Genomic DNA, 19,656 nt, shown 5'->3' with positions numbered 1-19,656 from the left:
ATCCTCTCTCCCCCTACTAGAAGGGAGGATGTACCAGGAGCAGCTACACAGGTTTCAAGTTTTAAAATTTTGGAGCATTGCTATGGGGCAACTCTTGTACACAGAGGTACCTGGCTCTTACCATGTTACCCTGTAAAAAGGGGCAACCAACACCATGCTCTATGAATAAACTAAAGGTCTGTCCCCTACCCAAGTGTCTCCTATTTCTGTGTGCGCATGTATGTGTGTGTGTGTGTGTGGTTTTTACTAAAGTTAGCCTGTGGCTAGCTAGCATGCATGTAGAAAATACCTTCACAAGACTTAAGTTGCTCACCATATTTCAAGAGCAGCCACTACCTTGATGAATGCTGCACAGGTGGGAAATGCCCACTTTATTTGCCATAATATAGTCAGAGCTGAACTTCCTATCTACTCATTCACAAAACCAAGAAAAAAGTAAGATAAGATCTGACACTATTTTACTATTCTCTTAAAAAAACAGAATATTTTACTATTGATTATAGAGACATAGTTTTCTTTTTTCCTGTCCCTTCTCACTTAAATATGCTACTATGACAACAACAACAAAAAACTGATAAAAAGCCTAGTTACAAGAAAAGACAGTAAATGTCTGCAGTGGTTCATTGAATTTAATTATTCAGCTCTCTTTTTTGTACTTTTAGCAAATACACAAATAGCTGTATCAGATTTCTGGGACACAGAATTTTATACTTAGCTTTAATAAACATGGGAAGTCCAAAAGGGAGGGGATATATGTGCATGTATGGCTGATTTATTTTGCTGTATGGTATATACTAACACAGCATTCTAAAGCAACTATACCCCAATACAAATTGATTTAAAAAGACAAAAACTGTAAAAGATGGCTACAAAAATGTAGTCAACAGATCCTTGGGGTGGTAATTAAACTTATTAAATATACCTATCAACTGCTTCCAAATATCAACCGCTACCAAGTCCAAATATCAGCTGGAAACCAGCTAATAGAAATTTAATGTATCATTTTCTAAAATGAAATAAACAGCTGTCAAATTAACTTCCAACAATTTAATGTAAAATATTCTGAATTACTGTCTGGAGAATTTTCCATGGTGTATAAAAGAAAAATGATTACAAGCAGTTAAATGCTGTTTCAGTACTTCCCAAATCTATATCATTACTGTTATTTCAACAATAATATAAGTAATTAAAATAACATAGTATAAAATAAACATAACTGTAAACTATGAAACATGGTTTAAAATGTAAATTTAAACCATGAAACACAGTTTACATTTATGTTTATTTTACACTGTTATTTTAATTATTTATATTATTGTTCAAAGAGAATTAGTAAAATTCCAGATATACAGAGTATTTGACAAAAGTAAATACCACAAAATAGTCAATGCTCCCTGATAATTATACATTTACTATAATTTAATATTGCAATTACTAAAATTATATCAATAAATTACAAAATAATCTAATAAATTCACTTCCTAAGCTTGGAATATTTCATTAAAATCAACTGTGGATCTATACCAAATCTTTCAAATAATAAAATTTGTAACAAATTATATACAATTTAACTAACTTTACTTTTCACGTAAAACATGCATTTATACACTGGCTACTTGCAAAAAGCATATATGCAAAGTTTGATAGTTACAGTTATACAGATCTAACAGGAAAGTTATATAATAATATGGTAATAGTACCTATAAGAGGGAAAGCAAAACTTGTACTATCTTCACATTTTCCTACTTAAATATGAATAGGGGCAACAAAGAAGACACAGAGAATGAGAAAATGGATAAAAATGGTGATGATAACTTCTATGTGAAATTTTACTGATTCAACATATAAAAATAAAACCAGTTTCAGGAAAGTAAAACCACTTGTATTACTTCCAATCTTATTCCAAGATTATACACAGTATTTTTTTTTTTTTTCTTTTGATCTTTTGGCTGAAGACCTATAGGCTGTATAAGGATAAATGAAAATTTAGTTTATATCCAGAAAACTTCTAAAAGTCATTCTGAGACAAACTGTTCCATGTGCTTGAACAATTTGTGCTGTAATTCCAGAAGCCACTGATTACCAACATTAAAGAGATCAAATGCCTAAAGGTATGTATATACTTGTATATGTCTGTATGCGCCAAGAGAAAACTGAATACACTCAGGGGCAAGGGCATTGAAGTGAGGAGAGGTGAGGAGACAGTAATTCATTGATCTTTCCTTTTTACATATTTGTGTTGATTCAACTGTTATAAGAATGTGTTATTTTAGTAATAAAAGTCCTTGAAGACTTAGCAAAAAAGTAATGTTAAGAACAATGAAGGAAAACGCAATAGTAATATTACTCATCAAAACGTATTCCCTGTGCAAATGAAGAAAACATTACAAAGCTAACAAAGAAACTGATAAAATCTCAAGAGTATAATTAAGTACTCCTCTGGTAAACTATAGTTCAGAAACTTCGCTTTCTTAAAATTGTAAAATTTTAAAAGGGTTCAAAAGTTACTCCTCTAGGGCTTAATGAGTAGAAATGAAAGAAAGAACATATTAACTTAAAAAAACTGGTAGCGCAAATGTTGCCCATTTCATGAAAAACAGCTAAGTCACATGGACATTTTATTTTAGGAGAAAATGAGATAATTTAGTACTTCTAACAGAGAAGACTATAAATACATGAAAATAATATTAAGAATAAATGCATGGAATGAAATATTTTAAAGGAGAATACCAGCATTCTTTCATTGATCTTTATAGACTACAGGGAGGAAAAAATTCCTTAAGAAAGTAATCAAAGCAATCTTTGATGTCAGTCCACTTCTCCAGGTGTTCTTTCCTCAGCCTGGATGTTTGACTTACTGTGGATCTAATTATTATTTTCTTTGAAGTTGGTTGCTCCCTAATCCTTTAAGAATAAGTTAAGAATTACAAAGACTACTATATCTTCCATTCACTTATTCGTCACACAATATGTGAACACCAACTGTGTGCCAGGTACTGGTAAGGCCATGATAATATGATTATGAGCCGGAGCAGAGATGGCCCCTTTCCTATGTGACTTACCATCTTCTACTGAAAAGTGGTTATTAATCAAAAACAGCCAGGAAAAATGTAAATCTATAGTAAGAAAGAGGAAGAAAACATACATTGTGTTATTATATAGTTCATAACAGGGAGGTGAAAGAGATAAAAAAAAACACACCAAAAAAAACGGCTTCTTTAAGATAGATGAAATCTAAAGGATTTAGTAGAGAAAAACTAAGTGGAGAATAAGGAACAGTGTGTGAGGCAGAGAGAACAAGTTATACAAAAGCTCAGGGGCAAGTTAAAGAGCATCTCTAAAAGAAAGGAGGCTTGAAAGGAGGCCAGGAAGACGGGAGGTGGGAGATGAGGGAAACACACGTACGTGATGAAAATGAAAGGAGGCAATGGCCAAACAATATAGGGACCCCCTGGGCCCTTTGAAAGGAGCGTTAAGTACTCATGTGTCATTCTGGAGCTGTACTTTGAAAGGATACAGCTCCAGTGGACAGAGCAGCTCAAGCAAGGCAAGAATGGACATAGAAGGAAGAGTTAAGAGAGGCAAAGCAGCTAAGAAGTGTCATGGATGACATGATAGGTACCTGGATTAGGTGCTGGAGGTGATGGTACAAAAGAAAGTGATGGAAAGAAATGAGAAGACTTAAGAGGCAGGTCTAATCAACAGGTCTTGATGAGGGACTAGAAATGAGAACACAGGAGAGAGAGTTGACTAGGGTGACTTTTAGGTTTCTGTTTTACAGAACTCTATCTATAGTTATGCCATTTACTGAACTGAACCAAGGATTAATGGAAGAAATAACCTTTGGTTTAGAGGGGGGAAATTATGTACTTGTTTTGGAATACTGCATTTGTGATATCCAGGAGTAGAGGCCAGCCAGGATAACATGGATCTAGAGCTCAGGGAAGAGCTCTGGGTTAGGAATATAAATATATAAGTTATTTCATAAAGGTCATTAACTGGGATGGAATGATACAAGAAAGAGTGCTAAATTTTAAAAGGGTCTAGGAACAAGCCAGGTAGAGAAGGAATCATTTGACCTAAGTATAAGGCTTAGGTCCTGCCCCCGGGGTCCTGAATATGTGGTGACTTGTTGCTTTTTCTGTACCAAAAGGGAGTTATTCATCAACCAGAAGTCTAGCAAGATAAAGCAGAGATCCACTAAGGGCTACAAACAATGAAAAAAGATGGCCCAAAAGGTTAGAAGGTAAAGAAAAGGAAGGTGAGTTTTGTATTACAAGAGCCAGAAAAGAAAAGCACAAAGAAAAACTGGCATTTTGCAACTACTTCCACTTTATAACCTCTTTGTTATCCCTTGGATTATTTTATTCCCAACTGTAAGCGATCGTCATAAGGGAGTTTCACCTTAAAAAAACAAAACAAAACTTTCATTAAGCATGTATCAAGTTTTGCTTTGACTTAATATTTAGTTGAAACTCCCTTTGGCTTTGGCAGGGGAAAGAGCAGAATGTCTCGGCTGACATCATTTTCCATGTTCCTAAGTTAGGCATGACCAAAATATGCAGTACAGTGATCACAGGATCAACTTTGCAGCTGAACAGTGCTAAGAAACTACTTCCCCTGAACTATAACGTCTAATTAAAAAATTTTACTTCTAAATATAATTATAATTCAGTTCTCTTTGATACATTTTCATTATATCATACCAGAAATTCCTATTATAATAAGAATGTTCTGTTTTGGTCTTCATTTTATCTAAATGTACACAGATACACTATGGAAATCATACAGAGAGAAGATGAAAAAAAAATAAGCGAACACTAGTAACACTGATTAAAACATAAAATATAGAACTCAACAGTATCAAAAACTAATTTTTGCCTGTGAAATAAGGAAGAATAAGGAAATTTCATTTTGACAGCAGACTCATCAGAGCTTTCTTCTGGTAGGTAGGGAGGGTTTTTGTTTTTCTTTTCCCCAAAGGTAGAGGTTTAGTGAATGCTTCCTTCAGCGTTTCTTATACTTAGAAAACACCTAAAATATTTCTTTAGTACTACCGTCTTTAGCAGCAAAGATGAAGGAGAAATGTCCTTAATTCTTATGCTCATAATTATTAAAATGTCCCTTCCTTATAAATTTTGCTCATACTGGCTCAGAAGGTAAAGAATCTGCCTGCAGTGAAGGAGACAAAGGTGATCCAGGTTCAGTCTCTGAGTTGGGAAGATCACCTGAAGGAGGAAATGGCAACCCACTCCAGCATTCTTACCTGAGAAGTCCCATGGACAGAGGAGCCTAGCAGGCTACAGTCCACAGGGTTGCAAAGAGCTGGACACAACTGAGCAACCAAGCACAATGGGGCTTGAATATGAATTTTGCTCTTCTATTCCTTGGGGGTTATGTCAAAGTTTGGGGAAGGAAGGAAGCAAAGAAGGCGGAAAAGAAAGAAGCTCTGAAATAATTTACCTATAAAATTCATGCTGCAAACAAATTTGATGTGACAGAACCATTAGTACCAAGAATGAGAGATGCTTGTAGCTGGAGGAAGAATACTTTTTAGGCAAAGAGTCAATGGAAAAATTCCATTATTAAAGTTAGCAAAGTAGTTTTTTTCAATTGGACATAGTTACTTTTAGATAAACTATAATTTAATGCTAAAAACTCAGATAGTAATAAATTAATACATAATTATTAGTCAATTTTTAAGGTGGTTTCTTACTAGAAACATATACATCTATGAAAAACTTACAAATAATGAAGAAAAAGGCACATATGTGAATAAGGAAAAGCTGATGTTTAGCATTAATCCAAGGTTGAAACTATTTTTTTCTTTTTAATACTGCAAAACCTTTTATTCTTGAAACTGGAGGTAGACTTTGAGTAAGAAGCTATTGAGTAAGGATCTTAACATTTTGATAATGTGAAAAAAGAACAAGTAAACTTAAAAAATATGCTATAACCTCTGAGGCAGTTTCTAATTTCTTTTCCTATCACTGTAACAAAGTTTGTATAACTAGAAAAATCTCAATGGGGTTAAGGCATCAATTATTTTCCCATTCTGCGAGTTACACAGGAGGAGGGGAATTATTAACAGGAATGATAAAGCTGTACTTGCATTTGGTAACGCAAAGAGAAGCTTACAAATGAGACATCTCATTAGTTTGAGCAGATGGATCAAAATTAAAGGCTGAATCGCCAACTTTTAATTTCCCAATAGCCAAGAAGAGCTTGAAGTCTTGCAGAGTATGACTGTTGAAAAGTCAACATGAAAAGATTTTCTCCATCTGTCATCACACATGCTTGAGTGGAACACAACTGCCTCCTACTGCTTTTAATACTTTTAAGACAAAGTTGCACATGAAATCTATTAAGTACATGAACACACAAGTTTGGATGATTGGTATACTGAAACCCATGCAACATTATGATCAGAGACCATCAGCATGGCTTTTGAACATGAAATTTGCTCTGTTCTAATTAAATCTAAGTGGAGAGAAACAAAATTAATTCATTTATATATATATATAAGAGGAAACTTAATTCTCAGCATGAAAAGTATTTATTTGCCTGAGAGTTATAGTTTTTTTTTTTTTTTAAATGGACACATATTTTTAGTCTTAATAATGGTCTGAAAAGCATTGCTCTAATAAAATTGTTTAGGGGAAGCACAACTAGAGAGAAAATCCAAAATATGAAACAATTTGAAGGCAAACAAATATACAAAATTAAGGAATAGTCATTGAAAGAATTTTTTTAACTAGTTGGCAAGGCAGTGGGGCACGAGATGGGGGCGAAAAAAAAAAATTGAATGTTTTCCTGAACTAGAACATACTGACTTACAATTTTTTACTACTGTACACTAACTGCTAAGCTATATTTACAAGGCAATAAAGTAAAGCTACAGTTTGTTAGGTACACAGCCCTATAAGAAATAACTTATGCTCCCTTAACAATAAAGAAAAGTATATTTATCAAATATATACTGGCAGCTTAATAACAATGCACTAATGTGCAGTTAGTTATAACTGAATTCCAGACCAAAGCTCTCTGTCTGCCTATTTCTCTTTGTGTCTCTCTCTGTACACACACACACACACACACACACACACACACACACAATTTACTGCACTATATGTAAAACAAAACATTTATACAGAAGAATTTCTTAGAATGAAGTGCATATAATTAGACCTTTCAGTCACTAGAGTTAGGCAGAATAATATAATTGAAGAGTTACTTTAGCTGTCAGTTTTTGAGATAATAAGTTAAAAGATTGTTCAATTATCTATTTTTCATTTTCTGACAGATGGATACAAACTCGTTTGTTGGAATTTATCACTTGGAACCTTACACAAAGACAGCAAGCGACTAGGGTAACATTATATTCAACCTCAGTTATGAGGGAAAAAATGAAACTTTAAACTCTAGTCCACTGGGGAGTTCTCTGTTAACCTTCTAATAACAGCAGAGGATCACAGCTTAGTGAAGGCGTTTCTTCAAGGAGATAAGAGAAAAATAATCCAGTGAAGGAATGCAAGGCCCTGAAAACAAACTTCCACATGAGCCTTAGTAATCAGACTACCATGAAGTATTAATAGCAATTTTTGTGTGATGGATTTAGTCAAAGATTGCTAGCCTTGCTGAAATAGGTATCTACCTCAGCTTCCAAAGTCAAAATGCCTAACAGTCCTCTTTTCCATGTATGCACACTTTTCAATCCCAGTTCTGGACATATTACAAAGACAGTCAGCAGAAGCTGCCACCTATCAAGCTAACTGAACTTCTAAGCCAAACAGTATTTGGCAGAGAAACTTGCAAATAGAAGATTTAAACAGACAGAACGATCCTTTTGAAATGACTAAAACAGAAAAAGATTTTAGTTTTAGGCAACTTTCCCAAAGTTACATACATAATAGAGATAATTTAAAGAAATGAAAAAGAGGTTTGTTCTCAAACTGTGTTGTAAAAGAGCTTTTTACTTAAATGATCACATTAATGTAAAAGACTAAGATGCTGCCTTAACAACCAACAACATAGTACTTAAGGTACTCTGAAGGTATTGGCCTGGGCATTTGTAATACCAGTAATATTAGAGGCAAATATCAACTAATGGGCCATAGTCCTGATGCATTCAATATTTCCCAGCATCCCTAGTAAACTAAGGATCTATGAAGATGAGCAATTTATCACAGTGAAATCCTATTTATCACAGAGTCCCCATGTACATGACACCACAATAGGAACTTAACCAACAATATTTCCTTATAACCCAGTCTTACTTAGTGGAACCTGTTCCACTGGAACACAAATTCTAAAAAAAAAAACACTACATAGAACAGTGATTAAACTTTTAAAATCTGACATCTATTTACATGTTATTGTTTCCATTTATTTTTCTATCATATCTTTAGGTAGAGAAAATAGAGAAATTAGAAAATTAAGGGAGTAAAATGCATTTTAAGAAATAGAAGGACATACACCAACACTATCTCTGAGTGGTAGAATTCAGTCATTTCCCCACCCCCTCATTTTTACTTTATGGAGTGCCCAAAGGTTAAATTTGTTTAAACTCTTTTACTGGTCACTTTCTGTTATCAGTATATTAATCATATTTTATATTAAACATTTTGAAGATGTAATTACAGAGGCCAAAGACCATAGGGTCACACATGAAGCAAAAAGCACAGGGAAGAACATGTTTTTCTAATTGAAAGTAGCAGCACATCCAAAGCAAAGCATGAACAATATGGTATATAAAACATGCGTTTTTGTAATCATAATTTAGAGGTAATTGTAGATACTTAAGAAAAAATTTCACTGGTAAAACACACAGTCTTATACACTTTAAAACTGTAAAACAAATTCAAAATGACACACACACATTAGATCATAACCTACATCACAACTCTTGATAAAATTATTCAGAAGGGCATGGTGTATGTTTGTAAAATCCTTTGTAGGTCTGCTATGACAACAAAATGTGATAACCCATTTGGAGTGCATTATAGGATCATGGGGTAAGATCACAAAATGTGGCTATTTGTGCCATAATCTTACTTTAGACAACTTACCCTAAGTAAACGTTTCAATAGAAAAAATAATAGAAAGATGATCACTACAGCAGCCCTGTCCTTAATAAGGGACTTCCCAGGTGGCATTAGTGGTAAAGAATCCACCTGTCAATGCAGGAGACTTAAGAGACATAAATTCAATCCCTGGGTTGGGAAGATCCCCTGGAGAAGGGCATGGCAGGAAAACCTACTCTAGTATTCTTGCCTGGAGAATCCCATGGACATAGGAGCCTGGTAGATGACAGTCCATAGGGTTGCAGAGTCAGACATAACTGAAGCAACTTAGCATGTCTTTAATTAGAGCAAGCCACAAACATTTAAGGTGCTCAATAATGGCGGGATAATCAACAAGGAGAAGCACAGCTGACGTTGGCTTAATGGTAAAGTGACAGTGTAAAGTACTGAAGATGCTGTGTATTTTATCAACATAAGCTTGTAATTCAATCCTGGTGTGACCTTTTACTAGCTGTATGGCCTTGAGAAGCTGCTTAACATGTCTTATGTTCATTTTCTCTTTTAACAAAAGGAGATTTAATGCTTATATTAGAAGATTATAAAGATTTAAAAGTGCAAAGCGACTTACACAGCATCTAAAACTTAGAACTTGAATAAAAACTCCCTTCTGTCTCTTACAGACATTAACATTGAGAAGACCATGGAGAAACAACGAAAAATATTTACTATTCATTAAGGAAAACAGTGAATATAAAACTGTATATAGAGTATAATTATAATTTAGCAATGGACTGTAACTAATAATTAAAATTAAATTCGAATGAGGAAAATTAAAAGGTACATGTGCAAATGGATTAAAAAAGACCAGCAGGTCATGAATAAAAATTATAATAATAATTTGAAATGGTAAAATAATAGTAGAACTATGAAAAAAATTTTAATACTGTTATTTTAGTTTTACAATTTAAAAAAGGAAATGGATATGTAGGTATGTGTAGAGAACTGAAGAAAGTCCCACTATTATGGAAAACAAACATTATCACTAGTCATTGAGACAGAAACTGTGAGACCTGAAGCCTAAACTCTACCTCTTATGGCAGAGGGATGTGAGCACAGATCTGGATAGGAACTGATACCGAAGCGTTCCAGTGGGTTCTTAAACTGCAACCACACTTTACAGAGTCACCCACAGTGCATTTTTAGCCAGACCAAAGTGTACAGAAAGGAGAAAGCTTGGTGGTCATGTGTCCTTAAAAGGCTAGTGATTGTGGACACCGTGACATGCACACAAAAAACGGGAGGTAATGCATGTGTGCAACTGCTGCCTTAGTTTTGCACTCTCTCCATTCCTGGGTTCCTCCTGCCTTATAAGTAGCCAGCCCCTGACCAGCTGAAGCCTCTCCTGGGGCTCCCCAGCTTAGTTGTCCTTCCTAAACAGGAACCAGCACTGTGACCTCACCCTCCATCTCACCTTTGTCTGGTCTAAATTTACTACTATAAATGCCTGCCCTATGGCAGTTATTGGTTTGAAAAGTAATGCAATGGATGGAATCACTAAGAATGAAAGGGCTGGCAGTGAGATCTAATCTCTACTGACGAAACATGCCCAGCCAGCATTTGAACTTTATGATTTCTAGAGGGACATGTTAGCCCCTGTAACAGCCAGAGAACAAACTATGTCAGAAGAGGAAGAGGATATAATTTTCCTAGGATTCTTTAAATATATTTACCTGGACTTTTATCTACCTACAATAGAAGATACAACCATTATATTTCCCAATATTTAGGAATAAAGCTGCATTTTATTTTTTTAAAAGACATATTTTATAACATAAGATTATATGGAGAAAGGTTGAAGTAGTTTAAAAACTACAGAGACAATGAAAAGATGAATGGTTACCAATGGTTAAGGGGAAGGAAGGATGAATCAGTTGGGCAGAGAGTGCTTTCAGGGCAGTTGAAATTTTCTGTATGACACTATAATGGTGGATACATTGTCCAAACCCATAGAAAGTACAACACCGAGAGTGAACCCTAATGCAACAGATGGACTTTAGGTGATACTCATGTGTCAACATGAGCTCATAGACTGAAACCAAAGTGTCACACCAGTGGAAGATAAGTTGATGGTGGAGAAAGTTGTGTATGTGCCAGGGTAGGGGGTGTATGAGAACTCTTTCTACTTCCTGCTCAGTTTTGCTGTGAACTCAAAATTGTTCTAAAAAATAAAGTCAATTTAAAAAAGTTAATGAAGAAAACATTGAAATATTTACTGAATATTTCTAATATGGCATAGGTTCCAGAGCTAGATTCCTTAGCTAATAATATAGTTGATATCTTCTGTAATATAAAAGTTGGAAATAAATGTCCATGGTGGTAACATCTAGCTAATTACACTTAATTTATCCTATTCTTTTACAAAGATGGTGCAAACACTGGTGGCTATGAAACATATTGCTTTGTTTTAGGATTTCCTGTGAAATGCTACCCATAGTTTCTCATGATAGCATTTTAGGAACATCAGACATTTGCTACAAATAAATCTCATGAGGAAATCTAGAACAAAGGTTGGTACACTACAGCCTGCAAGTTGAATGCATCTGATCTGTTCCTATTCTTATAAATAAAGTTTTATTGGAACATAGCCATGCCCAGTTGTTCCTATATTGTGCATGGCTCCTTTCATGCTACAGCAGCACAGGTGAGTACCTGAAACATAAGTCCCACAAAGCCTAAAATATTTACTATCTGGCCCTTTCCAGAAAAGTTTTCTGTCTCCAGACCAAGAATAAACTGGTGGTATTTGGCAATATTTTTGTATTAAAGAAAGAACATTGGTTTTTTTATACTTCTTTACTTGTACATGATAAATAATGGAACCCCACGAAGCAGTTCTCTAATGAGGATCAAAGAGGATGAAAGCTATAAAATAAATCCAAATAAAGTGATATGACACCATGGTTAGCCAAGATGCTACACTTGCATGGTCGTGATTGTAAATGCACAAGTAAAAACAAAGGCACTATGTTACTTCATTCAGCACAGCATCTCATCTTCTTATCTGAGAAATTAGGATAACAGTGTCTGCCTCATTGGCTGCCGAGAGAAGTCAGTGAGATAGTAAGTGTAAGGTAATTTTAGCAGTTTCAGGTATTTATTGATCATTAAGAAATATATTAATAAGTTACTAATATTCTCATACAATTTAATCATGATTTCTTTTCTTTAAAAGCTATTCCTATAACTAAGGACATTTTCTTTTTGTTTGTTTGTTTGTTTTTGTTTTATTTTTATTTATTTTTACTTTACAATACTGTATTGGTTTTGCCATACATTGACATGAATCTGCCATGGGTGTACATGTGTTCCCCATCCTGAATCCCCCTCCCACCTCCCTCCCCATACCATCCCTCTGGGTCATCCCAGTGCACCAGCCCTGAGCATCCTGTATCATGCATTGAAACTGGACTGGCGATTCGTTTTACATATGATAACATACATGTTTCAGTGATGCCATTCTCCCAAATCATCCCACCCTCGCCCTCTCCCATAGAGTCCAAAAGACTGTTCTATACATCTGTGTCTCTTTTGCTGCTAAGGACATTTTCTCAAGGTTAGAATTTTAAAACTGTGCCTTTAAGGAGGAAAAATGCATCAAGAATACTGAGTGGGCAGTATTCCACTTTCAATTCTAGTTTATCTTTGTTTTATATATTGAGGCTCCAAACAATATTTAGTCTGGGGAAAAAAAAGATGTCACTGCTTTTAAAATATTTTAAAAACAAAGGACCAGAAAATATTTCATGTTACATGCCATGAAAGGATAACAATGTAGAAAAAAAAAATCCCATAATAAAATAAAGTGACCTGAAGAACCATATACAATTTGGCACTGGTTAGCTTTTATGTAAGTAATTATCATTATTCTTTATTTTTCTTAACAATCCTGATTGTAACATCTTGAACCTTGGAATTTAAAGTAAAAGGAGTTAATATCCAAACAATATAAAAATTTATTATATGTATATTTCAATTGCTACGACTTCATGAAACAACAGTGAGAGTAATATAACATTTTAATTTCTTACATTAAGAAAATAAAATTTTTGATGTGTGAGAGAAGGTTGGTATTTTTAAATAATCTAAAATCTTAAGGATGAAATTCTTCTTAAAAATGGCAAACAAAACAGAATGATCTATCAATATCAGAATGATAGTATTATCTTTGAAAAATTTATGACTTAAATGGTTACCCAGTGGACTAAAATATTACTAAGAAATAAAACCTGTGGATCATTATTTCAGAATTGAAGAACACTTTTAAGAACATAAAAATTAATAATTTTAATCATATGCAATCTCTAAAAACAGGATAAAGTGTACCTGATGTCCAGCCTTTACTTGCTTCAAAACACTTTCATAACATACTTCATCCATGTTATTCAACTGTTGCACCTTAAAGTTTTTAAAAATGAAAAATATCAAATAGAGCAATTATAAACTGCTTAGCTACAAAAAATCTTTACCAATTATGATGCATCTCCTTTTATTTTCAGATTAGCCAGAATGCTGAAACAAGAAGTGCAGTATCAATACGTAATACATAACAACCCATAGGAAGTAAACACAATGTAATTAAAAACTACAAATAAAATACTTCATATGTAACACTTTCAGTGTATTAACTTTATTAAGAATGCCCAGTTTTTTAAAGACAATAATTTTAAGACCAATATTCTAATTAGAGATATTTTAAAATAATCTTAAGTTTCTTTTCACTGTTTTCCCCAGAGAAGCCCATTCTTCAGCCTGTTTTTCTTCTGTTTCATTCCATAAAAATACAGAGCTTTCCTAACTCTCAAAATCACAGAATATTACCGTAGAATATCAAAATGTAAGGAAACTTACTATTTCTGTAATGAATATGGAGTTCAGTAAATATTTTTCTACAGAAACATTTTCCAAATTGATTGGAAATTTAGTATCAAACTCATGAATTTAAAAAATGTCTCATTTTCTCTATTAATGATGAGATGACTTCCAACCAAAAAACGGTAAGGTGGTTACCTTAAAACAGCAGGCATGTGACCAAGCTTGAGTCTCTCTATTTAACACTGATTAAGACTTTGCACGGGATGAAAATGTTATACATCTAAAATGACTATAATTTAGATTCTTTCATTTTAACATTCTGGAACTCTTATGACTTAGTGATTAAGTAAGATGAAATAATCACAAGACAATTGACTCTCTATTAATTATTCAAAAAAAAAACCCACCAAAACTCCTCCAAACAAAATTCCCAATAATTTTTTTGGTTAATTTTGGATTAAATTCTGATCAAAGGCATTATTTCAAATTAGATGTGTCATGGACACTATTTTCCCATGTTCTTCCACAACAACTGAATCATATCATGAGCTTCTGAAAGAAACTTTCAAAAATCTACAATGATTTCTTAATATAAGAAATGACAAATTAACAATGGTTACAATATATTAAACGACACCCTGGGGAAAAGCTTAGTTACCAACAGTATATGTCAGCTGAGTGTAAAACTAATGCATTTTAGTAAGACAAAAATGCATATTTATAACTAATATGTATAATTAGTTTATTATTTATACTACATAAGTGATAAAAGTATTTTATAAATTTTGCCAAATTTCTGAACCTTCTAAATAATTACCACAGATCAGCATCTCACACCATTCCTTTTATGATTACAATGCTAACATATTGTGGTAAAAATACTTAGAATTTAATTAGGTTTAAGTGATTTACCAATTTCTATGATAAAAATAAGTTCTATGATGGCTGAAAGTATCTGAAAACACTTTATATTTTTCTGTGATAATCATCTGCTATCATTCAAATTGTAAATCGAAAGAAAAATCTTATACACAACCCTCATCTGTTCTAATGATACATTAAAATAAATAATCAAATATATTTTAAGAAATAACAAAAAAACGCAGCAAGTAATACTGAAAAGCACTTGAAACAATCAAAGAAAAGATGCATTTCATAACTATTACTATATCATGAACTATCCTTCAGGTAAACATTTAAAATGGTTCCCCACAATTCTAAACGTATCTTAGTTAATATGCAGATAGAGTATATTAACTGCTGCAGCAATACTGGCTCTTAGTATTTTCTAAGCTAAGTATTTTATTTATAATATTGTAAGGTAAAAATAGCTCTATTTTAGTAACAAAATTATTTTTAGACAAGAAGTAATATAATACACTACAGACCAAGTTTGACACAGTAACACATGATTCTATCTCATTTTCTTTTATAAAGAGGTCATATGGCCCATGAATCTTCTCCTAAAACTATTTGTTATACGGGGGAAACAAATGTCATGAAACTTAATAAACGTATAAATTTTAAGCAAAATATTCCTTCATGATTCTATAAAAGCCTAAAATAAGCACCCTGATAATGCAAATGGTACATGGTAATAACATTTAAGGAACATCACAAAAGGATTTCAGAAATGCTGATTGTATATATAATTAATATGATAATTATACAACACATTAAACAGAACACCACATTTCGTAGTTGTTATCATGAAATTATTTTTCAATTGTATTTATGGGATTACTTATTTTAGATGAATAATATATCATAATGTATATTACTGATTTAACTAGAGTCTTTTATTATTTCCCTGCCTTCAACCCTATCAAAATAACTTCTTGAATATACATATAACTTGTATTCTTAGCTAAGAATACAAAATATTCACTGATAACAGCAATGCAAACTATTACAAGCAGCTATTTGGAGAGGAGACCTTCTCCTACATATAGTTGAGGAAATGCACTTGATTTTCTTCTAAGCTGTCATATTTGTAATGGTGGTCTGAAGTCTCTAATGTCAAACAAGTATTAAACAATACATCAAAAAAATATTTCTAGAAAAGCATAATTTTTTAAAAGAATTATTTACCTTATTTGCACTTTTAACCCCTAGAAATGTCTGTCCAAGAGGAACAGGTCGAAAACGGCCATCAAAGAAAAAAAGTCCAATGCAGGGATTAACATGTAAAAATGTAGCTACGTCGAGGTAGTTGGGTAAGGTAGCAGAGAGTCCAAGAATTCTTATCATACTCTGCGTGGATTCAACCTATAGGAGTTAAATAAAATATATTAAATAAATTATTTAATTAAATAATGTATAAATAACGTGTATAAGTCTTAACGCATAAGACTGGATTTGTACTTAGTTTAAAGTAAGCTTTGGTAGTATAAAGTATGAAATATTTGCATCACTGCAGATGGTGACTGCAGCCATGAAATTAAAAGACACTTACTCCTTGGAAGGAAAGTTATGACCAACCTAGACAGCATATTCAAAAGCAGAGACATTACTTTGCCAACAAAGGTCCATCGAGTCAAGGCTATGGTTTTTCCAGTGGTAATGTATGGATGCTAGAGTTGGACTGTGAAGAAAGCTGAGTGCCGAGAATTGATGCTTTTGAACTGTGGTGTTGGAGAAGACTCTTGAGAGTCCCTTAGACTGCAAGGAGATCCAACCAGTCCATTCTAAGGGTGATCAGCCCTGGGTGTTCTTTGGAAGGAATGATGCTAAAGCTGAAACTCCAGTACTTTGGCCACCTCATGCGAAGAGTTGACTCATTGGAAGACTCTGATGCTGGGAGGGATTGGGGGCAGGAGGAAAAGGGAATGACAGAGTATGAGATGGCTGGATGGCATCACCAACTCAATGGACATGAGTATGAATGAACTACAGGAGCTGGTGATGGACATGGAGGCCTGGCATGCTGCGATTCATGGGGTCACAAAGAGTTGGACACGACTGAGTGACTGAACTGACCTGAACTGAACTGAAGATCACTAAAGATATCATGATAAGAGTAACAACACATAGTATGAAAGGTAATACGAAGAAAAATTGGCCTAAATTTGGCATGTGGAATGATATAAAAATGATTAAAAATGTACTTTTAGTGTATTTCCTGAACCAGAAAATTCTATTAGTTACATGGTTTCTTTTGTTTTCCTCCTAAAAATGTAACAAGGCAAGTGACATGTGTTAGGCTTTAGTGTTAACTTATAATTTCAAGCACTTAAAGCATATACTCTTTATTCTCAAGTTCAGTAATTTCAAATTCATTTTAAACACAAACACTTAAAAGTCTGAAATAACTAAGGCAGATTCCTTTAGTGTTTTACAAATTTAAATTTAAAATGATATACTGTATAAGGGAGAGTTTGCGTGGAATAACAGCCAAAACTTGGGGGGAAAATTGACAAGTACATTCTCAAAGAACTTACTAAGCTTCATTCTTTGTGTTCACTCAGTTCAGTTCCGTTTCTCAGTCGTATCTGACTCTTTGCAACCTCATGGACTGCAGCACGCCAGGCTTCCCTGTCTATCACCAACAGCGGAGCTTGCTTAAACTCAGGTCCACCGAGTCGGTGATGCCATCAAACAAACTCAATCTGTTGTCCCCTTCTCCTGCCTTCAATTTTTCCCAGCATCAGGGTCTTTTCCAATGAGTCTGCTCTTTGCATCAGGTGGCCAAAGTATTGGAGTTTCAGCTTCAACATCTGTTCTTCCAGTGAATATTCAGGGTTGATTTCCTTTAGGATTGACTGGTGTGATCTTGTAGTCCAAGGGAGTCTTCTCCAACACCACAGCTCAAAAACATCAACTCTTCAGTGCTCACCTTTCTTTATGGTCCAACTCTCACATCCATACATAACTACTGGAAAAAACAAAACTTTGTCTATATGGACCCTTGTCAGCAAAGTAATGTCTCTGTTTTTTAGTATGCTGACTAGGCTGGTCACAACTTTTCTTCCAAGGAGAAAGCATCTTTTAATTTCATGGCTGCAGCCACCATCTGCAGTAATTTTGGAGGCCCCCCAAATAAAATCTGTCATTGTTTCCACATCTATTTGCCATGAAGTGATGGGACTGGATGACATGATCCTAGTTTTTTGACTGTTGAGCTTCAAGTAGCTCTTTTACTATCATCAAGAGGCTCCGTAGTTCCTCTTTACTTTCTGCCATAAGGGTGGTGCCATCTGCATATCTGAGGTTATTGCTATTTCTCCCAGCAATCTTGATTCCGGCTTGTGGTTCATCCAGTCTGGCATTCCGCATGAGGTACTCTGTATATAAGTTTAATAAGCAGGCTGACAATATACTGCCTTGATGTACTCCTTTCCTAAACTGGAACCAGTCTGTTGTTCCACGTTCAATTCTATTTGTCGCTTTTTGACCTGAATATAGATTTCTCAGGAGGCAGATAATGTGGTCTGGAATTCCCATCTCTTGAAGAATTTTCCACAGTTTATTGTGATCCACACAGTCAAAGGCTTTGGTACAATCAATAAAGCAGAAGTATATGTTTTTCTGGAATTCTCTTGTTTTTTTGATGATCCAGCGGATGTTAGCAATTTGATCTCTGCTTCCTCTGCCTTTTCTAAATTTTTGAATATCTGGAAGTTCACAGTTTAGATATTGCTGAAGCCTGGCTTGGAGAATTTTGAGCATTACTTTGCTAGTGTGTGAGATGAATGCAATTGTGCGGTAGTTTGAGCATTCTTTGGCATTGCCTTTCTTTGGGATTGGAATGAAAACTGACCTTTTCCAGTCCTGTGGCCACTGCTGAGTTTTCCAAATTTGCTAGCATATTGAGTGCAGCACTTTCACAGCATCATCTTTTAGGATTTAAAATAGCTCAACTGGAATTCCATCACCTCCATAACTTTGTTTGCAGTGATACTTCCTAAGGCCCACTGGACTTCGCATTCCAGGATGTTTGGCTCTAGGTGAGTAATCACACCATTGTGGTTATCTGGGTCATGAAGATGTTTTTTGTATAGTTCTTCTGCGTATTCTTGCCACCTCTTCTTAATACCTTCTCTTTCTGTTAGGTCCATACCATTTCTGTCCTTTATTGGCATTCTTTGGAACTCTGCATTCAGGTGGATATATGTTTCCTTTTCTCTTTTGCCTTTCACTTCTCTTTTCTCAGCTATTTTTAAGGCCTCCTCTGACAACTATTTTGCCTTTTTGCATTTCTTTTTCTTGAGGGTGGTATTGATCACTGCCTCCTATACAATGGCATGAACCTCTGTCCATAGTTCTTCAGGCACTCTATCACATTTAATCTCTTAAATCTATTTGTCACTTCCACTGTATAACTGTAAGGAATTTGATTTAGGTCATACCTGAATGGTCCAGTGATTTTGCCTACTTTCTTCAGTTTAAGTCTGAATTTTGTAATAAGGAGTTCATGATGTGATCCACACTCAGCCCCACGTCTTGTTTTTGCTGACTGTATAGAGCTTCTCCATCTTTGGCTGCAAAGAATATAATCAATCTGATTTTGGTATTGACCATCTGATGATATCCATGTGCAGACTCATCTCTTGTGTTGTTGGAAGAGGGTGTTTGCTATGACTGGAGCATTCTCTTGGCAAAACTCTGTTAGCCTTTGCCTTGCTTCATTTTGTACTCCAAAGCCAAACATGCCTGATAACCCAGGTATCTCTTGACCTCCTACTTTGGCATTCCAGTTCCCTATGATGAAAAGGACATCTTTTTTTGGTAGTAGTTCTAGAAGGTCTTGTAGGTCATCATA

At 34.4% G+C, this 19,656-nt stretch overlaps 1 protein-coding gene across 1 annotated transcript in view; it reads right to left on the bottom strand.

Annotated features, from left to right (window-relative positions):
- The window catches only part of ASCC3 (activating signal cointegrator 1 complex subunit 3), a 318,333-nt gene that overhangs the window by 172,140 nt on the left and 126,537 nt on the right, over nt 1-19,656 (bottom strand). Inside the window, exons 11-12 of the mRNA XM_068985127.1 lie at nt 15,987-16,163; nt 13,407-13,478 (exon numbers count right to left, since the gene is read on the bottom strand). Of these exons, the coding sequence (XP_068841228.1) occupies nt 13,407-13,478; nt 15,987-16,163 (249 nt within the window). The remainder of the gene's footprint in view (nt 1-13,406; nt 13,479-15,986; nt 16,164-19,656) is intronic.

Source organism: Capricornis sumatraensis, chromosome 13, assembly GCF_032405125.1.
Source record: "Capricornis sumatraensis isolate serow.1 chromosome 13, serow.2, whole genome shotgun sequence".
Lineage (NCBI taxonomy): Eukaryota > Metazoa > Chordata > Mammalia > Artiodactyla > Bovidae > Capricornis > Capricornis sumatraensis.
This window is presented reverse-complemented; position numbering and strand designations above follow the sequence as displayed.